Source organism: Rana temporaria, chromosome 6, assembly GCF_905171775.1.
Source record: "Rana temporaria chromosome 6, aRanTem1.1, whole genome shotgun sequence".
Taxonomy (NCBI): Eukaryota; Metazoa; Chordata; class Amphibia; order Anura; family Ranidae; genus Rana; species Rana temporaria.
In genome coordinates, this window is record NC_053494.1 from 24,237,600 (window position 1) to 24,258,941 (window position 21,342).

A 21,342-nucleotide genomic window follows, 5' to 3' on the forward strand; every position below is an offset into this window, starting at 1 on the left:
ACCACAGCTAACATTCTCCTCAATGCAACTATGCTGGAAAAATATCTAAGTGCCATCGCACCGCAAAATGTCACAGTCTTCCTGGAAGCTTTCTCTTCCACAGCAAAACAGGTACATACAAAAGAACAACCCTCAAACATCTTGTGCTTTGACAATAATCCAGCTAAAGTTTTGCTCTTTGAGAAGACTCTCGTATGTATGGTTGCTCAGCATGCAAGCAATTGCATCTTTTCCTTACCTATTTTCACAAATCCCTGTTTTTTCATGTAGGCCAACCTGTCAGAGGAACAAGTAACAACAATAAAGAAAACACTCCTAGCTACAGAGCTCAGGGGTCTTCAGGCCAACTTCTCTACTTATACAACTAAACAATGGAGCGTTTTGTTCCAAAATGACTTGCTTAACTTGACAGTATACTTCAACCAAACCCTTCTTAAGATCATCCCGCTGAACTTAACCTGCTCCTCCTACCAAGCAATGTAAGTACAATGATTTCTAAGGGAAAAAAATATGCGTCCATGGCTTTTGTAAACCATGAATGCTGGGCAAAATGATAGAATTTAAAGGAAGGTATATAACTACATGTAAGTCACACTCGCAAATGTTCTTATCTTTTTCTGAAACAGAGTAAAAGCATTTAGCCTTCAGTTTAGTTCAATGACAAACGACACAAGAGAAACAATCTATCAGAACTTCCTGAAACCATACTTGACTGCACAATCAGCCACTTCCACAGGTATGTTTCCGCATCCACTGTCATCTTGTTAGGTAAATTTGTGTTTTATTTTTCGCACCTGGGTGTAAAAAAGTTTAAATTTTTTGTTTGGTTTTGAATTTGCTTTTAGTTGGCTTGGTAAATCTTTCTTTGTATTTTTTTCCATAGTGGTTTGTGATACTGGAAGCTTTGAGACCTGGAGCGAACTGAACTTTGGAGCCTTTTTCTACTTATTTTCCCTTGAAGAAATCGTGACACTCAATAAAAACTTTACACTGGTAAGTTCCTGCAAATGGGTTGACATAACAAATCCTAGATGGGTGGTGAAGGGCTGTAAGAGGTCAGTTAGAAAAGGTTACCATGACATAGGGTAGAGCAATGCTATAAGTTTTTGTCACCTAAGAGAATCACACACACCTTGCTTGTGTCATAATGGGGGATGTGTGATATACAAGTGACAGTGTCAAAACACTGAAACCAAGGTCAGAACTATGTCTCTGGGGTAGAGAGTTATAAAGGCTTGAATGACTAGAGCAGGACTTATCCAAAGTGGCAGCTGGTATAAATATAAATTAAAATGGTAACAGATACCCAGAGAATATAATATACTGTATCCATTGGAAAATATCATCTTTTTCAGAATGACCTTCCTCCAAAGGACATAGCTTACTCCGTGACCAAAGATAACATTCTCCTCAATGCAAATTTACTGGAAAAATATCTAAGTGCCATCGCACCGCAAAATGTCACAGTCTTCCTGGAGGTTCTCTCTGTCGCAGCAATACAGGTACATACATAAGAACATCCCTCAAAATGTTGTGCTTTGACAAGAAGCCACTCTTTAAAAAACTCTTGTATTTATATTTGATCAGCACGCAAGCAATAGCAGCTTTACATAAAGGGGTTGTAAAGTCAGAAGGTTTGTTATCCTAATGCATTCTATGCATCAAGATAAAAAGCCTTCTCTGTGCAGCAGTCCCCCTTGGTCCTTCTAATACTTACCTGAGCCCCTCTCTGTCCAGTGATGTCCACGTTCTTTTTTTTGGCCGTCCGATTCTCTCTTCTGATTTGCTGAGACACAGCAACGGCGCCGTTGGCTCCCACTGCCATCAATCAAAGTCAGACAGCTAATCAGGAGAGAGAGAGGCGGGGCTGTGCCATGGCATCATGTCTGATTGGACACAGAGAGCTGTGACTTGGCTTGGGTGCCCCATAGCAAGCTGCTTGCTGTGGGGGCATTTGACAGGAGGGAGGGGCCAGAAGCACAGAAGAGGGACTCGAGAAGAGGAGAATCCAGGCTACTCTGTGCAAAAAGGCTTTATAGTAACTTTAACTTTTTCACGAATCCTTTTTTTTTTCATGTAGGCCAACCTGTCAGAGGAGCAAGTAACAACAATAAAGAAAACACTCCTTGCTACAGAGCTTAGGGGTCTTCAGACCAACTTTTCTACTTATACAACTGAACAATGGAAAGTTTTGTTCCAAGTCTACTTGGTTAACTTGACAGTATACTTCAACCAACCCCTTCTTAAGATTATCCCCCTGGACATAAACTGCTCCTCCTACCAAGCAATGTAAGTACAATGGACAGAAAAAGCTAATTGTCTATTGCTATTGTAGATCGTATAGATCTAACAGAATACATTATTAAAAGGAAGGCATAAAATGACAAGTACTTGCTTTGCAATTTCATATTTTCCATTCAATCTATTGTTTTTTTCTGAAACAGAGTAAAAGCATTTAGCCTTCAGTTTAGCTCAATGACAGATGACACAAGAGAAGCAATCTATCAGAACTTCCTGAAACCATACTTGACGGCAAAGATAGCCATTTCCACAGGTATGTTTTCGCATCCACTCTCATCTTGTTAGGTAAAGGTGTTTTCTGTCTCACCCGGCTGTAGTAAAAGTTTCAATTTTCTGATTGGTTTTGGATTTGCTTTAAGTTGGTTTGGTAAATTTTCCTGTGATTTTTTTCCATAGTGGTTTGTGATGCTGGAAACTTCCAGGACTGGAGTGAACTGAACTTTGGAGCCTTTTTCTACTTCTTCTCACTTGAAGAAATCATGACACTCAATAACAACTTTACACTGGTAAGCTCCTGCACATGGGTTGACATTACAAATCCTAGATTGATGAAGAAGCGCTGTAAGAGGTCAATTAAAAAAGGTTTCCATGACATAGGGTGGTGCAATGCTATAGGCTTTTGTCACCAAAGAGAATCACACACACCTTGCTTGTATCATAAAGGGGGATTCATGAAATACAGCTAACAGTGTCAAATCACTGATACCAAGGTCAGAACTATGTTTCTATGGTCAAGAGTTACAAATGCTTGAAGGAATAGATTATGAAATATACAAGTTGGCAGCTGTAAAAAAATAATGACTAAAATGATAATAGATACCTAGAGATTTTACCATACTGTATCCACTGTTTCTTAAAAAGAGAAAATATCAAAAATCTTTTTCAGAATGACCTTTCTCCAATGGACATAGCTTACTCAGTGACCACAGCTAACATTCTCCTCAATGCAACTTTGCTGGAAAAATATCTAAGTGCCATCGCACCGCAAAATGTTACAGTCTTCCTGGAAGCTTTCTCTTCCACAGCAAAACAGGTACATACAAAAGAACAACCCTCAAACATCTTGTGCTTTGACAATAATCCAGCTAAAGTTTTGCTCTTTGAGAAGACTTTCGTATGTATGGTTGCTCAGCATGCAAGCAATAGCAGCTTTTCCTTACCTATTTTCACTAATCCCTGTTTTTTCATGTAGGCCAACCTGTCAGAGGAGCAAGTAACAACAATAAAGAAAACACTCCTAGCTACAGAGCTCAGGGGTCTTCAGGCCAACTTCTCTACTTATACAACTAAACAATGGAGCGTTTTGTTCCAGAATGACTTGCTTAACTTGACAGTATACTTCAACCAAACCCTTCTTAAGATCATCCCGCTGAACTTAACCTGCTCGTCCTACCAAGCAATGTAAGTACAATGATTTCTAAGGGAAAAAAATCTGCGTCCATGGCTTTTGTAAACCATGAATGCTGGGCAAAATGATAGAATTTAAAGGAAGGTATATAACTACATGTAAGTCACACTCCCAAATGTTCTTATCTTTTTCTGAAACAGAGTAAAAGCATTTAGCCTTCAGTTTAGTTCAATGACAAACGACACAAGAGAAGCAATCTATCAGAACTTCCTGAAACCATACTTGACTGCACAATCAGCCACTTCCACAGGTATGTTTCCGCATCCACTGTCATCTTGTTAGGTAAATGTGTTTTATTTTTCGCACCTGGGTGTAAAAAAGTTTACATTTTTTGTTTGGTTTTGAATTTGCTTTTAGTTGGCTTGGTAAATCTTTCTTTGTGTTTTTTTCCATAGTGGTTTGTGATACTGGAAGCTTTGAGACCTGGAGCGAACTGAACTTTGGAGCCCTTATCTACTTATTTTCCCTTGAAGAAATCATGACACTCAATAAAAACTTTACACTGGTAAGTTCCTGCAAATGGGTTGACATAACAAATCCTAGATGGGTGGTGAAGGGCTGTAAGAGGTCAGTTAGAAACGGTTACCATGACATAGGGTAGAGCAATGCTATAAGTTTTTGTCACCTAAGAGAATCACACACACCTTGCTTGTGTCATAATGGGGGATTTGTGATATACAAGTGACAGTGTCAAAACACTGAAACCAAGGTCAGAACTATGTCTCTGGGGTAGAGAGTTATAAAGGCTTGAATGACTAGAGCAGGACTTATCCAAAGTGGCAGCTGGTAGAAATATAAATTAAAATGGTAACAGATACCCAGACAATATAATATACTGTATCCATTGGAAAATATCATCTTTTTCAGAATGACCTTCCTCCAAAGGACATAGCTTACTCCGTGACCAAAGATAACATTCTCCTCAATGCAACTTTACTGGAAAAATATCTAAGTGCCATCGCACCGCAAAATGTCACAGTCTTCCTGGAGGTTCTCTCTGTCGCAGCAATACAGGTACATAAATAAGAACATCCCTCAAAATGTTGTGCTTTGACAAGAAGCCACTCTTTAAAAAACTCTTGTATTTATATTTGATCAGCACGCAAGCAATAGCAGCTTTACATAAAGGGGTTGTAAAGTCAGAAGGTTTGTTATCCTAATGCATTCTATGCATCAAGATAAAAAGCCTTCTCTGTGCAGCAGTCCCCCTTGGTCCTTCTAATACTTACCTGAGCCCCTCTCTGTCCAGTGATGTCCACGTTCTTTTTTTTGGCCGTCCGATTCTCTCTTCTGATTTGCTGAGACACGGCAACGGCGCCGTTGGCTCCCACTGCCATCAATCAAAGTCAGACAGCTAATCAGGAGAGAGAGAGGCGGGGCTGTGCCATGGCATCATGTCTGATTGGACACAGAGAGCTGTGACTTGGCTTGGGTGCCCCATAGCAAGCTGCTTGCTGTGGGGGCATTTGACAGGAGGGAGGGGCCAGAAGCACAGAAGAGGGACTCGAGAAGAGGAGAATCCAGGCTACTCTGTGCAAAAAGGCTTTATAGTAACTTTAACTTTTTCACAAATCCTTTTTTTTTTCATGTAGGCCAACCTGTCAGAGGAGCAAGTAACAACAATAAAGAAAACACTCCTTGCTACAGAGCTTAGGGGTCTTCAGACCAACTTTTCTACTTATACAACTGAACAATGGAAAGTTTTGTTCCAAGTCTACTTGGTTAACTTGACAGTATACTTCAACCAAACCCTTCTTAAGATTATCCCCCTGGACATAAACTGCTCCTCCTACCAAGCAATGTAAGTACAATGGACAGAAAAAGCTAATTGTCTATTGCTATTGTAGATCGTATAGATCTAACAGAATACATTATTAAAAGGAAGGCATAAAATGACAAGTACTTGCTTTGCAATTTCATATTTTCCATTCAATCTATTGTTTTTTTTGTGAACCATGAATGCTGGGCAAAATCATAGAATTTAAAGGAAGGTATATAACTACATGTAAGTCACACTCCCAAATGTTCTTATCTTTTTCTGAAACAGAGTAAAAGCATTTAGCCTTCAGTTTAGCTCAATGACAGATGACACAAGAGAAGCAATCTATCAGAACTTCCTGAAACCATACTTGACGGCAAAGATAGCCATTTCCACAGGTATGTTTTCGCATCCACTCTCATCTTGTTAGGTAAAGGTGTTTTCTGTCTCACCCGGCTGTAGTAAAAGTTTCAATTTTCTGATTGGTTTTGGATTTGCTTTAAGTTGGTTTGGTAAATTTTCCTTTGATTTTTTTTCTATAGTGGTTTGTGATGCTGGAAACTTCCAGGACTGGAGTGAACTGAACTTTGGAGCCTTTTTCTACTTCTTCTCACTGGAAGAAATCATGACACTCAATAAAAACTTTACACTGGTAAGCTCCTGCACATGGGTTGACATTACAAATCCTAGATTGATGAAGAAGCGCTGTAAGAGGTCAATTAAAAAAGGTTTCCATGACATAGGGTGGTGCAATGCTATAGGCTTTTGCCACCAAAGAGAATCACACACACCTTGCTTGTATCATAAAGGGGGATTCATGATATACAGCTGACAGTGTCAAATCACTGATACCAAGGTCAGAACTATGTTTCTATGGTCAGAGTTACAAATGCTTGAAGGAATAGATTATGAAATATACAAGTTGGCAGCTGTAAAAAAATAATGACTAAAATGATAATAGATACCTAGAGATTTTACCATACTGTATCCACTGTTTCTTAAAAAGAGAAAATATCAAAAATCTTTTTCAGAATGACCTTTCTCCAATGGACATAGCTTACTCAGTGACCACAGCTAATATTCTCCTCAATGCAACTTTGCTGGAAAAATATCTAAGTGCCATCGCACCGCAAAATGTTACAGTCTTCCTGGAAGCTTTCTCTTCCACAGCAAAACAGGTACATACAAGAGAACAACCCTCAAACATCTTGTGCTTTGACAATAATCCAGCTAAAGTTTTGCTCTTTGAGAAGACTCTCGTATGTATGGTTGCTCAGCATGCAAGCAATAGCAGCTTTTCCTTACCTATTTTCACTAATCCCTGTTTTTTCATGTAGGCCTAACCTGTCAGAGGAGCAAGTAACAACAATAAAGAAAACACTCCTAGCTACAGAGCTCAGGGGTCTTCAGGCCAACTTCTCTACTTATACAACTAAACAATGGAGCGTTTTGTTCCAAAATGACTTGCTTAACTTGACAGTATACTTCAACCAAACCCTTCTTAAGATCATCCCGCTGAACTTAACCTGCTCCTCCTACCAAGCAATGTAAGTACAATGATTTCTAAGGGGAAAAAAATCTGCGTCCATGGCTTTTGTAAACCATGAATGCTGGGCAAAATGATAGAATTTAAAGGAAGGTATATAACTACATGTAAGTCACACTCCCAAATGTTCTTATCTTTTTCTGAAACAGAGTAAAAGCATTTAGCCTTCAGTTTAGTTCAATGACAAACGACACAAGAGAAGCAATCTATCAGAACTTCCTGAAACCATACTTGACTGCACAATCAGCCACTTCCACAGGTATGTTTCCGCATCCACTGTCATCTTGTTAGGTAAATGTGTTTTATTTTTCGCACCTGGGTGTAAAAAAGTTTAAATATTTTTTTTGGTTTTGAATTTGCTTTTAGTTGGCTTGGTAAATCTTTCTTTGTGTTTTTTTCCATAGTGGTTTGTGATACTGGAAGCTTTGAGACCTGGAGCGAACTGAACTTTGGAGCCCTTATCTACTTATTTTCCCTTGAAGAAATCATGACACTCAATAAAAACTTTACACTGGTAAGTTCCTGCAAATGGGTTGACATAACAAATCCTAGATGGGTGGTGAAGGGCTGTAAGAGGTCAGTTAGAAACGGTTACCATGACATAGGGTAGAGCAATGCTATAAGTTTTTGTCACCTAAGAGAATCACACACACCTTGCTTGTGTCATAATGGGGGATTTGTGATATACAAGTGACAGTGTCAAAACACTGAAACCAAGGTCAGAACTATGTCTCTGGGGTAGAGAGTTATAAAGGCTTGAATGACTAGAGCAGGACTTATCCAAAGTGGCAGCTGGTAGAAATATAAATTAAAATGGTAACAGATACCCAGACAATATAATATACTGTATCCATTGGAAAATATCATCTTTTTCAGAATGACCTTCCTCCAAAGGACATAGCTTACTCCGTGACCAAAGATAACATTCTCCTCAATGCAACTTTACTGGAAAAATATCTAAGTGCCATCGCACCGCAAAATGTCACAGTCTTCCTGGAGGTTCTCTCTGTCGCAGCAATACAGGTACATAAATAAGAACATCCCTCAAAATGTTGTGCTTTGACAAGAAGCCACTCTTTAAAAAACTCTTGTATTTATATTTGATCAGCACGCAAGCAATAGCAGCCTTTACTTAAAGGGGTTGTAAAGTCAGAAGGTTTGTTATCCTAATGCATTCTATGCATCAAGATAAAAAGCCTTCTCTGTGCAGCAGTCCCCCTTGGTCCTTCTAATACTTACCTGAGCCCCTCTCTGTCCAGTGATGTCCACGTTCTTTTTTTTGGCCGTCCGATTCTCTCTTCTGATTTGCTGAGACACAGCAACGGCGCCGTTGGCTCCCACTGCCATCAATCAAAGTCGGACAGCTAATCAGGAGAGAGAGAGGCGGGGCTGTGCCATGGCATCATGTCTGAATGGACACAGAGAGCTGTGACTTGGCTTGGGTGCCCCATAGCAAGCTACTTGCTGTGGGGGCATTTGACAGGAGGGAGGGGCCAGAAGCACAGAAGAGGGACTCGAGAAGAGGAGAATCCAGGCTACTCTGTGCAAAAAGGCTTTATAGTAACTTTAACTTTTTCACAAATCCTTTTTTTTTTCATGTAGGCCAACCTGTCAGAGGAGCAAGTAACAACAATAAAGAAAACACTCCTTGCTACAGAGCTTAGGGGTCTTCAGACCAACTTTTCTACTTATACATCTGAACAATGGAAAGTTTTGTTCCAAGTCTACTTGGTTAACTTGACAGTATACTTCAACCAAACCCTTCTTAAGATTATCCCCCTGGACATAAACTGCTCCTCCTACCAAGCAATGTAAGTACAATGGACAGAAAAAGCTAATTGTCTATTGCTATTGTAGATCGTATAGATCTAACAGAATACATTATTAAAAGGAAGGCATAAAATGACAAGTACTTGCTTTGCAATTTCATATTTTCCATTCAATCTATTGTTTTTTTTGTGAACCATGAATGCTGGGCAAAATCATAGAATTTAAAGGAAGGTATATAACTACATGTAAGTCACACTCCCAAATGTTCTTATCTTTTTCTGAAACAGAGTAAAAGCATTTAGCCTTCAGTTTAGCTCAATGACAGATGACACAAGAGAAGCAATCTATCAGAACTTCCTGAAACCATACTTGACGGCAAAGATAGCCATTTCCACAGGTATGTTTTCGCATCCACTCTCATCTTGTTAGGTAAAGGTGTTTTCTGTCTCACCCGGCTGTAGTAAAAGTTTCAATTTTCTGATTGGTTTTGGATTTGCTTTAAGTTGGTTTGGTAAATTTTCCTTTGATTTTTTTTCTATAGTGGTTTGTGATGCTGGAAACTTCCAGGACTGGAGTGAACTGAACTTTGGAGCCTTTTTCTACTTCTTCTCACTGGAAGAAATCATGACACTCAATAAAAACTTTACACTGGTAAGCTCCTGCACATGGGTTGACATTACAAATCCTAGATTGATGAAGAAGCGCTGTAAGAGGTCAATTAAAAAAGGTTTCCATGACATAGGGTGGTGCAATGCTATAGGCTTTTGTCACCAAAGAGAATCACACACACCTTGCTTGTATCATAAAGGGGGATTCATGAAATACAGCTGACAGTGTCAAATCATTGATACCAAGGTCAGAACTGTGTTTCTATGGTCAGAGTTACAAATGCTTGAAGGAATAGATTATGAAATTTACAAGTTGGCAGCTGTAAAAAAAAAAATGACTAAAATGATAAAAGATAACTAGAGATTTTACCATACTGTATCCATTGTTTCTTAAAAAGAGAAAATATCAAAAATCTTTTTCAGAATGACCTTTCTCCAATGGACATAGCTTACTCAGTGACCACAGATAATATTCTCCTCAATGCAACTTTGCTGGAAACATTTCTAAGTGCCATTGCACCGCAAAATGTCACAGTCTTCCTGGAAGCTTTCTCTTCCACAGCAAAACAGGTACGTACAAGAGAACAACCCTCAAACATCTTGTGCTTTGACAATAATCCAGCTAAAGTTTTGCTCTTTGAGAAGACTCTCGTATGTATGGTTGCTCAGCATGCAAGCAATAGCAGCTTTTCCTTACCTATTTTCACTAATCCCTGTTTTTTCATGTAGGCTAACCTGTCAGAGGAGCAAGTAACAACAATAAAGAAAACACTCCTAGCTACAGAGCTCAGGGGTCTTCAGGCCAACTTCTCTACTTATACAACTAAACAATGGAGCATTTTGTTCCAAAATGACTTGCTTAACTTGACAGTATACTTCAACCAAACCCTTCTTAAGATCATCCCGCTGAACTTAACCTGCTCCTCCTACCAAGCAATGTAAGTACAATGATTTCTAAGGGGAAAAAATCTGCGTCCATGGCATTTGTAAACCATGAATGCTGGGCAAAATGATAGAATTTAAAGGAAGGTATATAACTACATGTAAGTCACACTCCCAAATGTTCTTATCTTTTTCTGAAACAGAGTAAAAGCATTTAGCCTTCAGTTTAGTTCAATGACAAACGACACAAGAGAAGCAATCTATCAGAACTTCCTGAAACCATACTTGACTGCACAATCAGCCACTTCCACAGGTATGTTTCCGCATCCACTGTCATCTTGTTAGGTAAATGTGTTTTATTTTTCGCACCTGGGTGTAAAAAAGTTTAAATATTTTTTTTTGGTTTTGAATTTGCTTTTAGTTGGCTTGGTAAATCTTTCTTTGTGTTTTTTTCCATAGTGGTTTGTGATACTGGAAGCTTTGAGACCTGGAGCGAACTCAACTTTGGAGCCTTTTTCTACTTATTTTCCCTTGAAGAAATCGTGACACTCAATAAAAACTTTACACTGGTAAGTTCCTGCAAATGGGTTGACATAACAAATCCTAGATGGGTGGTGAAGAGCTGTAAGAGGTCAGTTAGAAAAGGTTACCATGACATAGGGTAGAGCAATGCTATAAGTTTTTGTCACCTAAGAGAATCACACACACCTTGCTTGTGTCATAATGGGGGATTTGTGATATACAAGTGACAGTGTCAAAACACTGAAACCAAGGTCAGAACTATGTCTCTGGGGTAGAGAGTTATAAAGGCTTGAATGACTAGAGCAGGACTTATCCAAAGTGGCAGCTGGTAGAAATATAAATTAAAATGGTAACAGATACCCAGAGAATATAATATACTGTATCCATTGGAAAATATCATCTTTTTCAGAATGACCTTCCTCCAAAGGACATAGCTTACTCCGTGACCAAAGATAACATTCTCCTCAATGCAAATTTACTGGAAAAATATCTAAGTGCCATCGCACCGCAAAATGTCACAGTCTTCCTGGAGGTTCTCTCTGTCGCAGCAGTACAGGTACATACATAAGAACATCCCTCAAAATGTTGTGCTTTGACAAGAAGCCACTCTTTAAAAAACTCTTGTATTTATATTTGATCAGCACGCAAGCAATAGCAGCCTTTACTTAAAGGGGTTGTAAAGTCAGAAGGTTTGTTATCCTAATGCATTCTATGCATCAAGATAAAAAGGCTTCTCTGTGCAGCAGTCCCCCTTGGTCCTTCTAATACTTACCTGAGCCCCTCTCTGTCCAGTGATGTCCATGTTTTTTTTTTTGGCCGTCCGATTCTCTCTCCTGATTTGCTGAGACACAGCAACAGCGCCGTTGGCTCCCACTGCCATCAATCAAAGTCAGTCAGCTAATCAGGAGAGAGAGGGGGCATGGTTGTGCCATGGCATCATGTCTGAATGGACACAGAGAGCTGTGACTTGGCTTGGGTGCCCCATAGCAAGCTGCTTGCTATGGGGGCATTTGACAGGAGGGAGGGGCCAGAAGCACAGAAGAGGGACTTGAGAAGAGGAGATTCCAGGCTGCTCTGTGCAAAAAGGCTTTATAGTAACTTTTTTCACAAATCCCTTTTTTTTTTTTTTTATGTAGGCCAATCTGTCAAAGGAGCAAGTAACAACAATAAAGAAAACACTCCTTGCTACAGAGCTTAGGGGTCTTCAGACCAACTTTTCTACTTATACAACTGAACAATGGAAAGTTTTGTTCCAAGTCTACTTGGTTAACTTGACAGTATACTTCAACCAACCCCTTCTTAAGATCATCCCGCTGGACATAAACTGCTCCTCCTACCAAGCAATGTAAGTACAATGGACAAAAAAAGCTAATTGTCTATTGCTATTGTAGACCGTATAGATCTAACAGAATAAATTATTAAAAGGAAGGCATAAAATGACAAGTACTTGCTTTGCAATTTTTTATATTTTCAATACAATCTATTGTTTTTTTCTGAAACAGAGTACAAGCATTTAGCCTTCAGTTTAGCTCAATGACAGAAGACACCAGCGCATCAATCTATCAGGACTTTGTGAGACCATACTTGAATAGTGCTTCCACAGGTATGTTTCCACAAGCCCTATTTGTTCTTTGCTGATGGCATTAATTGTCTTGTCTCACAGTGGTAAAAAAATCCAATTCCCTCTTTGATCTTGGAATAGTGTTATATTAGCGTTTACAAAAATATACATCCTAAAACCATATTTGAATGCAAAGTCCAGCACTTCTAAAGGTACATTTTTGCATCCCAACTCAAATGAAATTAAGGTGTTTCTTTTTTCTCCTCTCGTGGTAAAGTTTTATCTTTACCCTTTGGATTTGGCATATTAAAAAGTGCATTTGCTTAAGTAAGGTCCTCTACAGCGGTGTTTCTCAACTCCGGTCCTCAAGACACCCCAACAGGTCAGGTTTTAGGCTTTGCATTACTGAAAAAATGACCTGTCGGGGCGTCTTGAAAACTGGAGTTGAGAATCACTGCTCTACAGCAGTGTTCTCAACCCTGTCCTTAAGTACCCCCAACAGGCCATGTTTTGAGAATTTCTCTTAGATAAAATATCTGTCCAAAATACCAAGCCATTGAATCTGATTTAAAGCACCTGTTCAAGACAAAGGAAAACCTGCAAACATGGCCTGTTGGGGGTACTTAAAATGGGGGTTCACCCAAAAAAAAAAAACATTTTAACATTAGATTCAGGCGAGTTGTTAGAATCACAATCGGGTGTTTTTTTTACAAATCGTTGCCGTACATACCGTTTTATAGATATATGTTCACTGCGGCTTTTCGGGTATAATCTGCGGGACTGGGCGTTCCTAATTGATTGACATGCTTCCGACCGTCGCATACAGCGCGTCACAAGTTGCCGAAAGAAGCCAAACGTCGGTGCGCAAGCGCCGTATAGAGCCAGCTCGCAGTCCGGCTTCTTTCGGCAACTCGTGACGCGCTGTATGCGACGGTCGGAAGCATGTCAATCAATTAAGAACGCCCAGTCCCGCATATTATACCCGGAAGCCACGGTGAACATATATCTATAAAACGGTATGTACGGCAACGATTTAAAAAAAACACCCGATTGTGATTCTAACAACTCGCCTGAATCTAATGTTAAAACATTTTTTTGGGGCGAACCCCCGCTTTAAGGACAGGGTTGAGAACCACTGCCCTACAGGAATTAGCAGGTCTAACATTTGGGTAAAGACCCTTTCTGAACCCTGCTTCAGATATTGAACAGTGCATATTTATTCAGTTCACTGGGAACAATCCCCAGTTACACTCTGAGTACAGCGCTGTGTCTATATTTCAACTGAGACTTCAAATCTGTAAAATCAGGAGATTCTAGAGAATCTGTTTCTCAACTCCAGTCCTCAAGGCACTCCAACAGGTCATGTTTTCAGGATTTCCCTCAGATGAAACAGCTGTGGTAATTACTAAGGCAGTGAAACTGATCAAATCACCTGTGCAAAATAATGGAAAGCCTAAAAACATGACCTGTTTGGGTGCCTTGAGGACCAGAGTTGAGAAACACTGTTCTAGAGCATAACTAGAAATAAAAGAAGTAGCATGTTAAACCCAACATTGAACTTATCTGTGCTATTTGGATCTTTTAAATTTTCAATTGAAACGGTTTTCTTATATCTGTTCAATAAGTGCAACAACAATGCCTGTTCATTCTGGCAGAAATCCAGTGTTGTCTCTTGTCCTGTGCTCAATCGTTGCCCGAGCTTCTCGGCTCTTCATTTGGATAGATTGATAGCCATTGGCTCGCGCTGCTGTCAATCAAATCCAATGACGCTGGCGCCGGTTGGCGGGGCCCCAAGGTAACCCCCTCGGGAGAGAGCTACCCAGGGGGGTTATCTTAAGCCGGGAAGAGCCGAGAGAGCCGCCAAGGGACCCCAGAACAGGAGGATCAGGGCCACCCTGTGCAAAACGAACTGCACAGTGGAGGTAAGTATAACATGTTTGTTATTTAAAAAAAATAATAATCAAACCTTTACAACCCCTTTAAGCACTGCCTTGTTTTCTGAACAACAGAACACTTTCCCTTTATGTTATGGAAATGAGGAGAGGGTGGGTTGTTCTGTAGTCCTACCCCATTTCCTTTCCTAGGGTGTTAGGCGTGCATTTCCATAGATGCAGTATTATTAATATTATTAATATTATGATTATTATTATTATACAGGATTTTTATAGCGTCAACAGTTTGCACAGCAAGTTAAAATATAGGAGAAACAGTACAGCTACAATACAATTCAATACAAGAGTATTAGGAGGGCCCTGCTCATGTGCATGGAAGTCAGTTCATTCAGTACAGTGAACAGACTTTGTTACCCTATATTAGAAGTGAACTTTTTTGCAATAATTACTATTACTTGTATGCGTACTGCAACCTATAATATATATATAAACTATTGCATCTGTATTACTGTGTATGAGCCATTCGCTTGCGAGTGCATATATGAACCACCACGTGCTCAAGGCCTGAAGCCTGAAGTTAGTTAAAGGCAGACACCTTTGAATCAAATCGTTATATTTATTCTAACAAATGACGTCCATTACATCATAAACAATGCTTTAACAGAAATATCTATTACACATAGGATAATACTCTAACAAAATGTCTAACTATAACACTGGTAAATAACACAAGTATACTCAGCCCTCTCAAAGATGGTATGTTCTTCTGGCCTGCCCTAGATGATAAAGAGAGAGAGAAGGCTTCGGCCTTGCCCCACATGGCTGGGCCTCAAACTACACGCCAGGCTTAAGGCTTCCATAAGGCCCAGTCCATGTGGTTCTAGCCTAGGCCTCCTTCCAGCTGAGCTCTTGACTCAACCTTGCTTTGATGATAATAGAGACCTCTGTATAGCCAACACTCCCTTTTACAACAACTCAATTCACTCAAAACTTCCTCCCACTTGGCTTGGACCAATCACTCTTCATCAGGCAGCCCCCTTCTCCAGCTGGCTTGTAGAATATTGTCTTACACTAAGCCAGCCCCCCTGCTGTGCAGCTTTTGCCTGAGGGTAAAACTCCTCTGTGCCTTTTCAGGATTGCAAGAGTAATTTGCTGTACAGGCAAGCTGAATTATTCTGCAACATATGCCGCTTTGCGCCTAACAAGGCGCATAACCTCCTTCTTCAGACATGGGTCCCATTGAACAGTCCATATGGTCTTAACACCCAACATGTGTCTCCAAACCAGTACCCCTGGAACGTGTTGCATTTTTCAACATGTGAAACAGCTCCTTTGGAACAGTCCATAAAGGTCTCAACGCGTGTGGCTTTCCCACCTGTTTTTCCGGACCAGTACCTATAGAGCAGCCCTTAATGATTTTACCGTGCTGCGCCTCTCAACATAGGCTTCAGAACCGGCTCCTATGAAACAGTCCATAAATGACTTCCAACATGTGACCTTTGGAACAGTCCTCAACTGTTTTCCAACATGTGTTTCAGAACCAGTACTTCCGGAACAGTTCTCGACTGTTTTCCAACATGTGTTTCAGAACCAGTATCTCCGGAACAGTACTCGACTGTTTTGCCAACATGTATTTCAGAACCAGTACCTCCGGAACAGTTCTTAACTGTCCTCCACCATGTGTTTCAGAACCAGTTCTTTGGAACAGTCAATAATGGTTTTAACATGCTGTGCTTCCCAACACGTGCCGCTTTGCTACTGGGTGACGCATCAACTTCTGTGACGGCTTTCAGGTCACCATTCCGTGTCTTCTTTTCTTCTTTCTGATATCTTCATGAAAGGGGTGTAGTACAGGCAAGGCAAGGGGTGTCCATTCACTCATCATTCACCAGCACACACTCAGAACAGTATATTAACCAGCTTTCAGATACAGAGTCTCGAGGAGGGCCTTTCTTGCCCATCTTACTAGCCAAAAATATACCATTATCACACTACACCATGACATAAATCAACCTATTACCATAATATCTACATATATGCATATGACCCATCAAACTACATATCCCGCTCCCAACCTTCTATAACTCTTTACTGTAAATACGGGTCGGGATTATGCAGGCTTGTTAACAGTGGTTTTTCCTACTGCAACTTGGCCTGTCTGCGGTACCTCAGGGATCTAAATTGGTAGCAAAGTCTCTCATTTGTATGAAGATACCCCACCATCAATTCGTCCCTCAACTTGCATAGATAAGCAGGAGAGCTTTCCATATAAGTTTTGAGTCTAACAACACATATAAAACTCAAACAATGACAAACAAAAACCCACACAATTCTATCCCTGTGACTGGATTCCAGTGACCATGCTTCCGTACCCTCTGACCACATGTGGGTCATTTAGCCACACATGCAACAAGATAGAATCCCCAGTCAGTAAGCCCATTGACGCCACAAAATCTACAGACCGAGTCTGCACTTCTGTACATGGATCATACAGCACACCCTTTCACAATCCAAACCAGTACAGCCCATCCAGGCATTTGACTACCTCTTTGGATTAGTGTAAGAGACGTGTTTTGCAAAGTCTTACTGAGCGGTGATGCTAACTCATCAGGCCACTGCCCCTCATAGAGAGACTGTACAATCAGCTTGATGGTGGTCTATAACTCCGCCTGCCGCTGCGTGCACGCCAGAGCCACTGACATATCTATCCTATACCATCTCACACTCTCTACCAACCTCTCACCTTGGTTGACAAAATCTTGAGCCACTTTACAATGGGTCCCATTCCCCCCAATATAGTGCTGAATACATCCCTCCTCTCCTGGTTACTCCTCAGAGATAAGCGCCCTGAACCTCACTCTGCGTCCGCACATCTCTGAGAGCAAGCCACAAATATATTGCCTTTGATTCAGAGTAAATTCAGCACATATAGGGTACTAGGATTCTATCAACCACTGCGAGATGCTGAAGCACCTTGTGATGATGGCATACTGTACCCTGGTAGCCAGCGTTTATTGCTTTTTACTGGCATTACCCATGCAGGGTTTCAACCTCTCAGGTAAGACATCAATTAGGTGTATCTCCCACATGTCCAGTAACCGAGAGCTTCTCTATAGGACTGCTAAGATTGAGACACCGCCCCTACGAGGACGTTTTCACCCCATTGACGTATCACCTGGCACCTTCTAGTCTGGCCAACAGACACGGTATTATGCATAAGTGCCAGCCTCCTAGGTACCTGCACCATATTCAGTTACGTCAATACATCTAAACAAAAAAACATTTCCTTTCTTTCATAATCAAAAAACATATTTTACATCTCTTGTTCTGAAGGATTGGAAAAGTTATATTCCTTCCCCAACCTCCAACCCATTGCATTTGTATTCAAGTCCGTTTGCATCCATAAATGACAGGAGAGACTTTGGCAAAATGTTTCATGCGTCTCGTTGTTGGACAAAGTCTTTCAGATTCAGTATTAGTGCAAAAATTGTCCTTAAGAAAGAGAAACCCTATATTTCAAGTATTACTCTGAATCTTTTTCTCTCCTGAACATTTATCAGAACAAATTTTCGGTGTGGTATGGCACAGACGAACTGCCAACCAGATGAACATTCTTCATCTCTGTTCCAGAATCCTCTCCAATTTCGCTCCACCAAGATTCTGGAATTAAAGAACAAGGGCAGAATCAAATTCTTATCGATAACATCTCATAACATAGTAATTTAGTGTTCCTGACTTCTGAACAAATTATCAAAACAACCATGATTCCTCTCGGATGACCCATTCTAAAATGGATCCCCATGGTACAAGCAAAAATCTAAAATAATAAAAAAATGAATGTGAACGTTGCTTCTCAAAAACTCAAAATTTTAAGCATTAAAAAGAACAATGCATTATCTGTATTTTAAGATCTATGCACTACTCCCCCTTTCAGGTGGATAAATCACAAAATATTGGAATTCTTTCCACCTGAATAATGAAACACTAGTGACCAACAAATGAAGGAAAAACATTTTTGAAAAATAAAGAGAAAAAAAAAATAATAATCATAAAAAAATTTGAAAAATGAAAAATTAATAATAAAAAAAAAATAATAAAGAAAAATGAAAAAAAATTGAAAAATGGATAGAAAAAAAATATGAAAATTAATAATAAAAAAAATGATATAAAAGAAAAATGAAAACTGAAAATTAATAACAACAAAAAAAAGAAAGAGAAAAAAATTATGAGAAAAAAAAATGAAATATGACAATTAATATAATAATAAAGAAAAATGAAAAAAAATATATATATATATAATAAAAAAAATTGAAATAAAAAAATGAAAATTACAAATAATAAAAAACTTGAAAAATGGAAAGAAAAAAAAAATTACAAACAAGAATTTTTTTTTTTTTTTAAACGGTTAGATTAAAAAGAAAACTGAAATTAAGAGGCTTATCCTCGAAATATGTATATATCAAGGTCCTCTATAATTTTCCATACACGACCGGCAAATCTCTGTTCCACACATCTAAATCCTTATTCATAGCAAAGAAACATTAGCCCGAAAATTCTCACCATCCCTGCAGCTCTTTAAGGGCTGCTCCCATTGTTTCCTCCCCTTGCTAAATTTGAATGAACATGTGGCTCCTCCCCTTTATCATAATAGTGACTGCCCTGTCTTAATTGATTATTATGGACCCTATGCCTAGGGTTACCCCATCTCACCGAATACACTTCATAACGCTTTGGGGCAATTTTGGGGTGTTGAGATCCTATTTTGATATTATTCGCCGCCGCCCAACAATATCTGGCAATGTGACCCCCCTTTTTACATAAAAAACACTTAAGGGTCGGTCTCCCTGCCTGGGCCCTTCTCTGAGTATAAGGCGATGGAACCCCACATTGTTGCATACCATTACTCTGAACAGACTTAATACTTTCATCGCCCGAGGAGTAATCCCTAGCGATGGATTCATCAGATGTCTCCACTGATTCAATACCAGAATCATTTTCTAATGCGCTTACCGCATTTCCATTTAAATTTTCAACCTTGATTTCTATCATATTATTATTACTTGCATTAACCATAGCATATGGTTTTCCTGCATCTTGCTTAATCTGTATCTTTATTGCGCACTGGGCATTTGCGGAGGGTGTCACCACTACTGTACTTTCAGCTAATTCTTTAATATGCTCATTAGCGCATTCTCTCTGCTTTAAGTAGGCAATGCAATTATCTTTTTGCCTACAAGACTTCTCTAACATACTAACCCTCTTTTCCAATACACACTTCTCATTTATTAATTGTTCCATACGTTTACATGCATCTGCATCACACTGTTTAGCTATATTCATTATATTGCCAAAGATATCCATAATTTCATGTCTTATAGCATTCTTTTGTACAGTATTAAAACCATACTCGTTAAGTAGTCTTCCAAGAAGGTCCATCGTTACGTTAATCTGCAATTAGCTTCACTGAAAACCTGTTTGACCAGTTGCTTATACACACCTGAATCCACACAGATCAACACATATACAGCTTTACATGAACCAAAAATAAAAAAAAAAACTGGACTATTTTTGTAGTCCTACCGAGCGCACTCTAAGTTAACGCTCCCTCTGTCAGAACGCAGGCCACATTGATCCTCTTTAAGAACAGAACGCTCTTTCCACATTCACATGGGTAAAAATTAAATAAAAATAAAAACTTCAAATTATTGGAAAAAAATTAAATATTAAAAAAAATAAAAAAAAACGATATTTCTCCCACTTTTTCCGCAAATGGGAACAGAAATCTCTTTTCAATTTCACATGGGTAAAAATAAAATAAAAATAAAAACTTCAAATTAAAAAAAAATTTCAAAAAAAAAAATAAAAAAAAATTAAAAACAATATTTCTCCCACTTTTTCCGCAAATGGGAACAGAAATCTCTTTTCAATTTCACATGGGTAAAAATGAAATAATAAAAAAATTCAAATTTAATAAAAAAAATAAAATAAACAAAAATCTATATTTCTCCCACTTTTTCCGCAAAGATGTGTGGTTTATCCTGTCAATCTACAGGCTACATCCAGGGGTGATCAATCCCCTTTACTCACCAGTACGCTTGACTGGTTACAGGCCTAACACACATAAACATTACAACATCAGTAAAACACAAAAAAAAAAAAAAAGGACGTTTAAAAAAAAAAAAAACATATCGGCCAAAAAATAAATAAATAACTCTCACCAGTTCATGTACGTCTACAATCCTGTTGAAATTTTACAGAACTTCCTCGATCATCCAAGCAGGGTTTCAAGATTCGCGAGCCAGCGCCAATTTCTTATCCACGCTAGAGACGATTTCAGTTCTGGGTTATTTAGAGGGTTTTAGCTTAATGGACTCAAAACAAAAATACATTAGGATTTGTGAACTGTCCAAACATCTGAAGGGTGCCAAATATTAGAAGTGAACTTTTTTGCAATAATTACTATTACTTGTATGCGTACTGCAACCTATAATATATATATAAACTATTGCATCTGTATTACTGTGTATGAGCCATTCGCTTGCGAGTGCATATATGAACCACCACGTGCTCAAGGCCTGAAGCCTGAAGTTAGTTAAAGGCAGACACCTTTGAATCAAATCGTTATATTTATTCTAACAAATGACGTCCATTACATCATAAACAATGCTTTAACAGAAATATCTATTACACATAGGATAATACTCTAACAAAATGTCTAACTATAACACTGGTAAATAACACAAGTATACTCAGCCCTCTCAAAGATGGTATGTTCTTCTGGCCTGCCCTAGATGATAAAGAGAGAGAGAAGGCTTCGGCCTTGCCCCACATGGCTGGGCCTCAAACTACACGCCAGGCTTAAGGCTTCCATAAGGCCCAGTCCATGTGGTTCTAGCCTAGGCCTCCTTCCAGCTGAGCTCTTGACTCAACCTTGCTTTGATGATAATAGAGACCTCTGTATAGCCAACACTCCCTTTTACAACAACTCAATTCACTCAAAACTTCCTCCCACTTGGCTTGGACCAATCACTCTTCATCAGGCAGCCCCCTTCTCCAGCTGGCTTGTAGAATATTGTCTTACACTAAGCCAGCC

At 39.3% G+C, this 21,342-nt stretch overlaps 1 protein-coding gene across 1 annotated transcript in view; it reads left to right on the plus strand.

The window, feature by feature from the left end:
* The window catches only part of LOC120944382, a 94,486-nt gene that overhangs the window by 29,860 nt on the left and 43,284 nt on the right, over positions 1-21,342 (plus strand). The window contains exons 18-35 of the mRNA XM_040358439.1: positions 271-479; positions 627-736; positions 884-993; positions 1,356-1,502; positions 2,081-2,289; positions 2,445-2,554; positions 2,698-2,807; positions 3,188-3,334; positions 3,494-3,702; positions 3,850-3,959; positions 4,105-4,214; positions 4,577-4,723; positions 5,302-5,510; positions 5,757-5,866; positions 7,419-7,528; positions 7,891-8,037; positions 8,617-8,825; positions 12,299-12,399. Coding sequence (XP_040214373.1) covers positions 271-479; positions 627-736; positions 884-993; positions 1,356-1,502; positions 2,081-2,289; positions 2,445-2,554; positions 2,698-2,807; positions 3,188-3,334; positions 3,494-3,702; positions 3,850-3,959; positions 4,105-4,214; positions 4,577-4,723; positions 5,302-5,510; positions 5,757-5,866; positions 7,419-7,528; positions 7,891-8,037; positions 8,617-8,825; positions 12,299-12,399 — 2,614 coding nt within the window. The remainder of the gene's footprint in view (positions 1-270; positions 480-626; positions 737-883; positions 994-1,355; positions 1,503-2,080; positions 2,290-2,444; positions 2,555-2,697; positions 2,808-3,187; positions 3,335-3,493; positions 3,703-3,849; positions 3,960-4,104; positions 4,215-4,576; positions 4,724-5,301; positions 5,511-5,756; positions 5,867-7,418; positions 7,529-7,890; positions 8,038-8,616; positions 8,826-12,298; positions 12,400-21,342) is intronic.